Source organism: Erinaceus europaeus, chromosome 2, assembly GCF_950295315.1.
Source record: "Erinaceus europaeus chromosome 2, mEriEur2.1, whole genome shotgun sequence".
NCBI classification, from domain to species: Eukaryota; Metazoa; Chordata; class Mammalia; order Eulipotyphla; family Erinaceidae; genus Erinaceus; species Erinaceus europaeus.
Genome location: NC_080163.1, coordinates 39,099,498 through 39,111,520, shown reverse-complemented (window position 1 = coordinate 39,111,520; position 12,023 = coordinate 39,099,498). Strand labels below are relative to the sequence as shown.

Sequence of the window (12,023 nt, the reverse complement as noted above, 5' to 3'; positions counted from 1 at the left end):
AAAGAACTCTGTCTCCTGTCTGCACTGGTCACTAGACCTGCTTCATCTCACTGCATAGAGGATTCCCCCACCTGTCTAGGAATAACGACCAGCCCCAGGGCCCTTAGAGGACAGAATTAAAATGAATTTGTAACAATTCATCAGCCCAAAACACATGAGCCCTTGAGTATGAAAAAGTAAGAGACCACTTTCTGGCTTTGTTGCTCTTGCTCCTCTCTAGCTTCAAGGGGCAGAATCCACGAGGGAGGCATTGGGCCTAATATTACTCCTGTCTGAATGCTAGCTTCTCCCTCTGGAAATCCACTGTTCTTGGCTCAGGTTCCCAGTGGCCTCATGTTTACCTTGAAAATGGTAACCTTTAACTAAGGTGACCTCAGATAGGTAGTTACTTCAAAGCCAGACAGAATCGGAAAATGGAGAAGGCCCAAGAGCACAAGCAATTTCTTTACTGGGGTCTCTATCCATCTAGACAGATTGACCTGGTAGAAAAACTAAAGCCTATCTTGAGTCCACTTTTATTTCTACCCAGCCTTCAAGGGCCAGCTTCCAGTCTGTTTTCTCCAGAAAATCTACCTGGACCTTCCCAGCCCCAGGCGACAGCCTCTCCCCACAGGGACCCACCAGGTCACAGGTGGGCTGCTCAGCACAGCTCCTGGACTGGGCTCCTGTGTGTCTACATTACCCTCTGGGAGCAGGTGGTATCTCCCTTGAGCCTTCTCTGTGCCATGCCCTGATGAATCCAGAATCACTGCCATCCAGATGGGATAATGGGTGAAGCAGGAACACCCAGAGGCCACCAGATAGAGAGAGTTCACAGGGTCTCCCCCAGCACCTGCCTAGAAAAAAAGAGACACAATTGCAATGATTTCAAAGGGAACTTAGACATTCCCTTAATTTTTTCGAGGCAAGGAGAAAAGTGAAAGTTGAAGACACCCAGCTCTGGGGACAACACAGCCTCTTCACCACTGTCATTTGAACCATGTGTGCCTGTTAGGCACCTACTTTTCAGTCAAGGACATCAGTGCTTAGAGAGGCAAACACCCCTAACCCAAGAACAGCTAGGAATCAGGCTAAAATCTTGACTTTAGAAATGAAGCCCTGACCCCCCTTTCTCCACTATATTTTGGAGGACATGGCACCTAGTCCTTCTTGGAAAGTAGGCACAGAGCAGTAGGCCTGAGATGGGGACAAAAGGCACAAAGACTTGATCACACAGGCATGGATGTTCAATGTTACTTTGGTTATGCAGTTAACAAGGGCATCACAAGAGAGGGTGAGTGACTGGCCTCCAGAGCTCTGGGCACCTGAGACTCAGCAGCTACCTGGGGCCAACTGCAATGACAACAGTAGCCACCAGACCCTGGGGGAGACAGGCAGTTCCCACTGGTAAGCCTTTGAGAAGACCCTTGGAAACCACTCACCTTACCACTGATAAACTGACTACCCTCTCTCCATTATTTTGTTCAATACACAATTCTCCCAACCCCCAATAAGCACTTCGTTCACCACCTACTCTTTTTACAAGGCACGGGGCAGGCCCAGCACTCCAGCCCTGTGTGCCTCCCTGACTGGGACTGCTCCTGTCTAAAGGGTGCAGGGCTCTGCTGAGAGCATCTGCTGATGCTTCCCTTTGATCATAAATGCTCCAAATTGTGGCTACTGGCAAATATTTGGGGTCCTACCTGAACACATCAGGAAAGCAGTCTCCTCCACGGCCCAGGATACATACAGCTCTGTAGCTGTGAGGACAGAGGTTGGGCTTGCCAATAAGAGGCTCTACTGGAAACAAGTTAGGGACACATTCCCCCAGCAACACCCTTGAAGGACAAGGCCCTGCAAGCCTGCAACCTGTGATATCTACCCCTCCCCCCCCAACACACACAGTAAGCTAAGATTATAGGTGCGTGGTAAAGACTTACAGAGCAGTGGTTCTCAGAGAGGGTGCCCAGACCTGCTACTCAGACTCCTTGGGAGGAACCCAGCAACATGCATTTCAGCAGCTCTCTGTGATCCTGCGAGAGGCTAAAATTGAGTGTCAGTGATGTGGAGGAACAGAAGGAGCACTCTTGCCCAGTCATACTGCTTCAGGGGTCTGAGGCAGAGCAGGTCTCTGTCTGAGTATGGTGGGCACAGGCCGGAGAGACTGACATAGGGCCAGGGTGTCTGCATCACACTGTATCTCACCCAGCTCCACCCATCAGGACCAGCTCAGACTGGACAAACACAGGAGGGTAGAGGCCGTGAGCAGCACACTTCACTACTGACTGCTTTGCAGGAAGATCTGCTGGCCCTCCACCCACCCACACCCCGTTGTCACCCACAGTCTCCTCTGCACAAGCTGGGGATATAGCTGAGGGTGACACCTCTGTCTTAGGAATGCTCTCCCTTTCTGAAACATTCAGACATTACTAGGGGCTTGCCATCAAGTTGGATGAAGTCCTGTGTGATCTAAAGCAGGTTTTAAGAATGGGTTTCTCCTGTGGCTCTGACAGGCTGTGTGCCCTAACAACAGGATAAATTTGATTCTCCAAGGGAGCCAGCTAAAGTAGTTCAGGACTCACAGGCATGTAGTAGTAAGGCTAGGGATATGCCAGAGAAGCCCCACAATGGGGGCCAGGTGACGGCTTACCTGATGCATGAGGTGTGGATTGGAGCTCCTGGCCTCCATATGGGAATACCTACATGGAGAAGCTTCATGGCAGTGGAGAGGTTCTGGGGTGTCTCTCCCTCCCCTTGTCTCTCACCCTCAATCTTAATAAAAAAAATTTTAAAAAGTCCACCAGGAGTGGAGGAATTGTGCAGGCATGGAATCCCCATATTGATCCCAATGCTCCTGCCTCCTCACCCCACCCCCCAAAGAAAACAACCACACCATTTGCCCCTAAAAACCTCTCACCTTGTGGCAGGCATGTCATCTGAAGGTGAGTCTTTGATGCCAGTTGGTCCATAGGCTCCAGACAGGCTACAGATTAGCTCTGTCAATAAACAAGGAAATCCTCATGGAAAGTGGCCCCACACCTTTACCATCCTTAACTACTTTAACTACCAACTGGCTCAGCAAAGGATCAGAATCCAGGGCCACCAGCACTGAAGTCCATATAGAATTTGCCAGAATAGGCCACTCCCACGTCTCTCCCTCTGTCCTGGCTCAGGAACCTGTAGTGAGGGCCAGCCAGGAACAGCCTGGACACATGTGAACTCTCTAGTCCTGAGTTCAGGTTTTTACTTCAGTTCTGAGCTCCCACCTCCAACTTACATGTGCATTTACTTTTCATGGAAGCTGTATGAACTCACACTAGTTTGGCTTGAAATTATTCCCCTGCCCTCATAACTCCCACACCCCTGCTTTGGGGGTGGCACAAGCTAGTATCTACCTGGGGTGTGGGCTCCTGGTTTTCAACCCAGCTCTGAGAGAATCTAAAAGCTAGTATGAAGGATGTAACTCTTGTACTTATGTGTACAGGACTCAGGATCTCCCTCGAGGAAATCTCACTACCAGCCCACCCCTGGGGCTGAGACTCACAGGGCGCTCTGGGAGTCTGGACTCTGTCCCAGGTCCCATGCTTGTCCATGGTGTCAAGGAGAGACACAGGAGCTTGTACTGCCCTTGGGAAACTCAGTGCACGTCACCCATCACAACAAAGATCCTAGCTGCCTTTCTCTGAAAGTACAAAGCACCTTCTGCAGGTCCTGGTTCTCTGCCTCCTTGTCCCTCTTTCTGTCTGGTGAACAGTGGGCTTTCCTACACCCTATGAGATCAGCCACAGGACCCCACTTCCAGACACTGAGCCCAAGTGAGGCAGCCAGCATGGATGGCCTTGAGACGGGCTTCTGGAGGGAGGTGATGGAGTGGGTATGTCCAGGGCCTTTTTGATTACTGAGCACATGTCTCCTCTCCCACAGGAATGGGTTCCCCAAGCAAACGGCAGCACAGCTGATCCTGAAGGCCATCTCCAGTTACTTCGTGTCAACAATGTCCTCATCCATCAAAACAGTGTACTTTGTGCTTTTTGACAGTGAGAGTATAGGCATCTATGTACAGGAAATGGCTAAGCTGGATGCCAACTAGGCTGAGGAACTAAGAATCAGCCCCCACTATGTCCCCTGCCTCCAGTTTGAAAGAAAAGGAAAAAAAAAATCCCCTTCAGTCCTACCAGGAGGCAGGAGCCCTTTTTGTTTTCAGTTTTGCTCATCTAGGAAAAATAAGGTTTTGGTTCCCAGTTTAATTGTTTTTGACCTTCTAAAATGTTTTTACGTTAGCACTGATAGTTGACATTACTATTGTTAAGCACTGTGTTCCAGACCGTGTCTGACTTTAGCATAAACTAGGAGATTTTATAGTTTTATTTTAATGAAGTCCTGCCCAATGTAGAGCAGCGTCTTCTACGTGTGGCAGCATCCAGGAAGCCCCATTTTGTAACCCTGTGTCGTGGTGCTTTATTGTACACCCAGTGGCGTTCTTTTTACTATAATGTTCCTTCTTTTTTTCTCCTCCACAAAGAAAAAAAAATCATGAATTTGTTTACTTTTTTTGTCTTAATGATGGATTTGAAGATGGAAGATTTAAAAGGAAGAGCAGAATCTTGTTGTTCTTAATTATATTTGCATTTTGGAATTTGTGTGAATTGATTTAGTAAAATGTTAAACTGTTGTTGTGACTGGTTTGTTTCCAAAGGGATGACCATCACAGGGAAGAGGGACCAGGGGAGGCCCTTGTACATGGTAAGAGGTGCACTCCACTGGGTGTGCCACTACCTGGTCCCCTGCTTCTATCTCTTTGAAAAGAAATGTGAGGCCAGCAAAATAGCTCACTTGGATAGTGTACTGACTTGCCATGTGAACAGCCTAGATTACAGCCCAGCCACACTGCACTGAAGGAAACTTCAGTGCTATGGTCTACTATCACTCTTGCTTTATCTCTGTATCTAAAGAATGTAAAAAAAAAAAAAGAATAAATATACCTACTTCTAAGATGGACTTCAACAGCAGCAGGAAGAAATATATAGTGCATAGTATATCATGACTGAATGGAAAAGATAGTCTTTCCTGCCCAAATTAAGCCTCATGAAATCAAAATAGAAGGTCCTGAGTCATCACATAACCAGTCTGTCAATGAAAAAGGCAAACTGCTCCTAACTCAAACCTCAACAGTAATGTTCCTAAGTTTATCTATAATATTATTAAACCTTTAACATTTTCTCCAGGATTTTTACTGGTAGACGTCTAGACAATTTACTTTTTTACCTCGATTAGAGTTTGGAAGAAAGAAATTTAAGGCTGACATTGCCTTTCTGAAGTGGTGTATCTTAAAAGTAATTTTCACTTCAGAAATATCATCTACAAACTGCTTGGAAAAGCCATACAATGGGGCCACTCACCCCCTAAGCATTTTTTATATATTTATTCCCTTGGTTTTTGTTGTTGTTGTTATTGTTGTTATTGATGTCATCATTGTTGGATAGAACAGAGAGATGGAGAGAGGAAGGGAAGACAGAGAGGGGAAGAGAAAGACACCTGCAGACCTGCTTCACCACTTGTGAAGCAATTCCCCTGCAGGTGTGGACCTAGGGGCTCAAACCGTGATCTTTACGTCGGTCCTTGTGCTTTGCACCACCTGTGCTTAACCCACTGCCTGACTCCCGTAAGCAGTGTTTTTACAGGTAGAAACAACAGAGTATAAAGTGATAAGAAGTAGACAATATTATTGATTACTGGTTGCCTGGAACTGCCCTGAGTCCCTGCTGGACATTTCACTTGCTCTCACAATCATGCAGGGCAGGTCCTGTTATTGGAACTATTTTTATTTTTTAAAATTTTCTTTTTTAATATTTATTCCCTTTTGTTGCCCTTGTTGTTCTATTGTACTTGTAGTTATTATTTATGTCGTTGTTGTTGGCTAGGACAGAGAGAAATGGAGAGAGGAGGGGAAGACAGAGAGGAAGAGAAAAAGACAACTGCAGACCTGCTTCACCGCCTGTGAAACGACTCCCCTGCAGGTGAGGAGTCGGGGGTTCGAACCGGGATCCTTATGCTGGACCTTGCGCATTGCACAATCTGCGCTTAACCTGCTGCACTACCGCCTAACTCCCTATTGGAACTATTTTACAGAAAAGAGTCCAGGACAAGTTAAGTAACTTGCTTGTGGTTGCACTTCTGATGGGGAGTGACAACAGAGATGCTGACCACTGTGACACAGACCCTGGTAGGACGCTCTAGCGAACGACAGAAAGTGTATTGGCCTCGTTAGCATTTCTAGTTGGGAGACTGAGGTGTGTAGATGAAACAGGCGTGAAGGGCTCTCTCTCAGTAACTATAGCCACGGTGTAACCGCGAAGAAGCAAATCAGCTGGCTGTAGCGGAGAACTTCCACTAGATGTCGCTAAAGGGATTGGGAAGTAAATGGAGGAAAGGGCAGTGTTTGCTCTCCTGTGTTTGCACTAAAGAATAAATTGCATTTGTCAGGATTTGCTTGAATTATTTACCATAATCACCTGACTATTTCTAAACTTTCAATAATCCACAGTTCACTGTGCTCCCGAGGTGAGGGCTAACTGAAGAAATTCTTTGCAATGAAACTAAGGGAAAGAGAGCCAACCCACCACCTGGGATTCCCATCATTTCTCAACCACCCGGGTAGTTGTTTTAAACTGAGATCACAAAAGCTGTTTTCCAATGTCAGCTTCATGTTTAGAGGGGAAAAAGAAAAACAGCTCATTATTTTGGGGGACTGGAGGAATGGTGCAACTGCAAATAACCACTTGAAATGCACAAATGCCTCTACTCTAGGGTCAAGTTTGTAGTTAGGGAAAGTTATCAGAAATTTTGACATTCTGTGATTTGGGAAAAATCTTCAGGTCACTTCTTTCTGTGGGCTGTTTCAGACTGGCAGTGAGTTTCTCATTTAACTCACAGCTTGGGTGTGGTACAGGGGGGGTACCTTGTGAGCAGAGGGGCCCTGAGCAGTGTTCCTCCATAGTGATTGCAGCAAACAACAACTGGGCTTTGCCCTGAATAATCCAGACAACTTCCTCGGGGCTCTGCAGTGAGCCCCATAAATAACACATCAGATCTAATAGCACTGTGGCTTCAACTGTGACTAAACTGGAAGTAATAACTACTATGGATGTGTGTGCATTTGCTTCTCATGGCAACCCTATGAGATCAGTAATTCCCTGTTTTACAAATGTGCAAACCAGAACAACAGAGGTACAGCATATGTTTCAAGGTCACACAGCCATCAGTGGGGGCTGGAATCTGAACTCAGCTGTCTGACTCTACAGTTAGAGTTTGCCTCACTCTATAACCTTACTCCCCCCACAAGCTGGCCTCTTTTTTTATGTGCACCCCAAAATTTAACTCCAGTTAGATAGGGAGTCAAATTTAGCCTATTAGTTCCTGTGATGCCAGCCCTGAGGGCATAAACAACAGACAAATTTGTGCTTAAATCCACTGACCAGCAGGGATCTGGAGTTGGTAGGGTTGGGGGTGGAGGTACTTGCAGATCAGGGGCCTCCTGCAAAGGCAGCTGCTATGCTGTTCATTTCAGTAGAGCTGCCTGCGACACAGCAGGGGCTCCCTGGGCTCAGCAGGGATCTTGGAGCAGGCAACCTAGTACTGGACTCTGCAAGAAAGGCTAGAATCTTCTAAAACGGAGAGCAAAAGCAATATGTGGTGTATGTCAGGATGCCACACATCCAGTGCCAGCATGGGGGGCTGCCTGTGTCCCCTGCAGCCCAGGCATTCCCAGCTACCTGCCAGCTCCCTTGCCAGTGCATCAAACTCCCACAGAGGCTGGGGTGGCCCAGATCTGTCTGCTTCCTTTAGGGACTGTGCCATTTCATTTGCACTGCTGGGGCACCAGCAGTTCCATTATCTTGGTGTCCCCTCCCAGCCATCCACCTGAGGGCTCAGGCTAGAAGGGTGTCCTGGGCATACTTCAGAGAAGAAAGGGAAATGCTTGATGGCTGGGGGCAAGGCTGCTGTTTTCTTTGGTTTTTCTTCTCTTTGTAACCTAGCCTATTGTGTTTGCTTCTGGGGCCCCCTGATATCAAAATAATATCACATGACCCTCTTGACAGGCGAGGCAATAAAACTGCTCCTTAACCTCAGCCCCCACCACCGCCTCTCCATGCTCCTTAGCAAAGGTGTGCAAATAGATTGGACTTTCCCTGACCCCTAAAAACCAACTCAGCCGGGGCTGCTTTGTCCCACAGAGAAAAGAGAGCTTCTGAGAAACTCCACAGAGGGCACTTTCCTCCTCCCCCTCTCCCCCCAGCAGACCTTGCCTGCCCCACCCACTGCCCAGCATATGCACACAATCACACCTGTGCCACTCCATTCATACTTACATACTCCTAGAGACACCCAAGAGCTTTTGATTAGGAAAGTGGAGAATCAAAGAGCACCAGTGAGACAGCCTCCCTCCCTGGGTAGAAATATGCATGGACTCTGTCTCTAACAACATAGCTGAGGGTTCTCAAAGTGGTTCTCCATGGCCTTGAACATGGATCTTCTGCTAACAGCCCCTTGAAGGTGCTTAGAGAGGATGCCTTGGTTGCTCCCCCGTACTCTAGAGTCTCCGTGGAGGATACATGTGGAGCATACATCTTGGGACTCTGTTCACTGGGGAACAGACATAAGGTGCTATGGAGACTGCCCTGGAGTCATAACAGAAAGGTCACCGCATTGGCTTCCGGTTGACCACATTTTATAGAGGGAGGGAAACTCAGAGTGTCAGCCTCACAGTTTCCATATCTTGTGACCAAAGCCCAGCAACCAAAGCCAGATCAGCACAGCAGAACCCAGCCTTGGCCAGGTGAGCTGCTCACCCACAGTTCCCAGTCCTGAGCCCCAAGGCAGGTGATTCTCATCCCAGTGATTCGGGGTGTGCTGCCATCTTCATTCTTGCACAAACAATCCCACCAGAGAACCTGGCCTCCCTGATGAGAACCATAGCTCCTCTGGACCAAACCAATGACACCTTCAATTCTGATGACACCTTCAATTCGTTGCCCATGTTCTCCCTGCCCAGGCTGGCGGGGAAACCAGCTGTATCTATAGCTTGGAAGCACTAGGCAACTGAAGCAGAAGAGAGTAAATTAGAGCTGAGTTCAAGAAGACTCAGCTGCGGCATATGGAAGAATTGATTGGCTTCCCATCAGGGAGATTAAATTTCACTGCCCCAAAATGGCAGCGGGGTAATGAGCTGTCAGTCAAATGGCGTGGAGACTGGGCCAGGCGCATAATTGAAACCTGGCAGCTCCTCATTAGGTGCCATAGAGGCCCTGGCTATGGGTTCCCACTTTGCGGGGCCTCTCTCCCCCAACCAAGAACACACATGGCCCCATGACATGCTCTCCAGAGGGAAATGCCACCTAGGGCAAGGACTGGGCCAACTTGAAGGCACTGTCACTAAAGCCAAAGTGTTTATAATAGATGTGTCAATAGCTATTGAGTTATAGGCGGATCCAAACAACCGGCATACTGTGACCAGATTCCACTGAGATGACACCTAAGTGACTTCTATTCCCAATGACTCACCCCTGGACCCTCCTGTGCCTCCTTGTGTGTCCCAATCACCTCAAGGCTTCTCAGAGGACTCTTACTCTGCCCTTTCATTCCCTCCTCTAGGAAGCTTTCCCTGACCCCAAGGTATGGTGTAGGTGGTCTCTGTTGGTGCACCTCACATAGCCAGCTTGTCACGGTACTGACAGCTAAACAGCTGTTATGGTGACTGTCTTCCTTCAGACCATGAGCATCATTCACACACACACACACACACACACACACACACTTTCCCTAGCCCCTCAGGTATGTGGCAGTGAACAAAGCAGTTCCTGCCATCCACCCAGCTATGCCCTCGGTGACCTACTCAGAGGGCACAGGCAAAATTGGTAGCTGTATGAGTGAATTACTGAGCCTTCTGAGCCTTTCAAAGGCCTTGAACCAAGCTAAATGCCTTACTCTGAGCCAGCAGCTAAAAGACTGGATGGGACGTGCCCATTCCTGATGCTCGGCCTCTGCAACCAGCCAGGGGACATCCCACCAAGTCTCTTGCTTCCTGCGGGCACATGGTGGCTTCAGACTGAGCTCAGTTGTTGGCACCAGGGCCCAGCTCAGCACCCTCTTGCCACAGTGCTCCTTGCATCCCAGCTCCCATGGTATCAGGTGCTTCTGCTTTCCTGGTTCTTGATTTGTAAAGGTGGTAGATGTGGGCCTTCCTGGCCAAAGCTAAATACGCACTAATCAGGGAAGCAGTTTGCAGGAGGGCCAGCAAGATGGCTCCCCTGGATAGTGCACCTGCTTGACCATGTGCTGACCCAGGTTCAAGCCGGCTCCCACTTCACTGGAGGAAGCTTTGATACTATGGTGTCTTTCATCTGTCTGTCTATCTAAAAATGTTGGTCCAGACCAGTGAAGCTCAGGTGATGACCAAAAAAGGAAGAGAAAAGGGAAACTTTTGGAGGTTTCTCTGTGAGTTCTGGCATCCAGAGAGCATGTGCCTGCCTGCCAGAAGGCCTGGGTGCACTAAGTTCACAGTGACATCAGCCACAGAGGAGATGTTCTGTGTGGGCCAACAGCAGTATCTCCTAGTGCCCCAGGACACAAGCCTGGAAACACCTCCTATGAACACTAGGTCTGGGACAGGAAGACTATGTCTTGCACCAGCTCAGCCCAGGCTTCCACACCAGCTGAAAGAGGCCAGTGGCCACCACGCTGGCACATGTATGTCCAACCCTCTCCTGACAGATGCCTGAGCACAGAGGCAGAATCACCAGAGACCAGGGCCATAGAGATGCCGTCTGCCACCTCTGTGTTCAGGGAAACAAATGGCTATCCCAGAGTGACCTTGCACTGGGAAGTGGCATTGGTGTGAGAGCCAGGGAGATGAGGGAATCTGCACTTGTCACCCAGCCCTCCTGACCACCCCACAAGCAAGCATCCCTGCTTTTAGGTGGGGGAGCTTGGATCAGAGAAGTGAAGTGACTTGCCCAGGCCACAGAGCAGGAGTTTGGGAAGACAAGGGTACACAGCTGAGAAGGGTAATTCTGAAGTCACCCTGCCTCCCAGTGGCCTCCAAAGGCATGGGACCCAACTCTACAGGTGCAGAAAAGCCAGGAGAAACACAGCACCTCCTACAACACCTCCGGCCTCCTCCTGGGCTCCAGAGTAGAGACCAAGGGCCCCAGCAAAGCCCAGGCCTACACAGTCCCCATGCTCTGCTCTTCTCAGCGCCAGGGTCCCCGCCGGGACCTTCCAGTAATTAGTGGGCTCTTGTTAAGTCCCAGTCGCGCCGATGTTGGTCCAGGTCTTGTTTTTGTTCCCATGCAGAGGCCCTCGCAGGAAGGCCAGGCACACGTGTACAGCCCCATAAATCCAGCCGGCGTCGCTCATTACAACGTTCCGCTTCACAACTCCGCTGGCCCAGCCCGCGCAGGCTTCCCTGGCTGCCGGGCCTCCCTGCAGCCCAGCCAGGCAGGGCTCCCCAAGCCTCCCTCAGCCTCAGACATGAGCTCATCCAGTACACGGTGTGTGAGGAAGTGCCCGGGCGGTGCTCAGGAGCAGGGGGGACAATGTGCCCATTAAGGCTGTCAGCTGTCAGTCCCCCACCATTGCACCCCACCCTGCCAAAGCAGGAACACCCTACTCTGGGTCCTGTTCAGTTGAATGTACCCCCCCCATGGATTTGGCCTGTCCATTCAGTTGAGTGGACACAGGAAGTCAAGAGAAGGTAGGGATGGTGGTCAGGTGGCAGAAGGGGGTTCAGAGACAGAAGTTTTTGTCTCTGAAAGTCCTGTGGGATCTTGGGTAGAGGCCTGGATCCTCTGAGCCTCCATTCCAACAGCTGTAAAGTGGGGAAGCACTAGGAGGTGTATGGGCAAGGACAGGGGCTCCAGGCAGTAAATCTCTATCCTTCAGCCCCTGACCTTGAGTCTCTTTACTCAGGCTCAGTCAGTACAAACTCTGACTGGTCCTTCATGTCTGTGGTTTGAGAAACTTTGATAGCTAAGGCTTCAGTTAAA

General features: G+C 49.3%; 1 protein-coding gene across 6 annotated transcripts in view; it reads left to right on the top strand.

Moving 5' to 3' along the window:
- Window positions 1-4,651, top strand: part of LOC103110724 (core histone macro-H2A.1) — an 80,704-nt gene extending 76,053 nt beyond the window's left edge. For all 6 annotated transcript variants that reach the window (XM_060178295.1, XM_007519894.3, XM_007519892.3 and 3 more), the window contains one exon: window positions 3,904-4,651. In XM_060178295.1, the coding sequence (XP_060034278.1) occupies window positions 3,904-4,069 (166 nt within the window). In that variant the 3' untranslated portion in view covers window positions 4,070-4,651. The remainder of the gene's footprint in view (window positions 1-3,903) is intronic.
- Window positions 4,652-12,023: the final 7,372 nt, after the last annotated feature.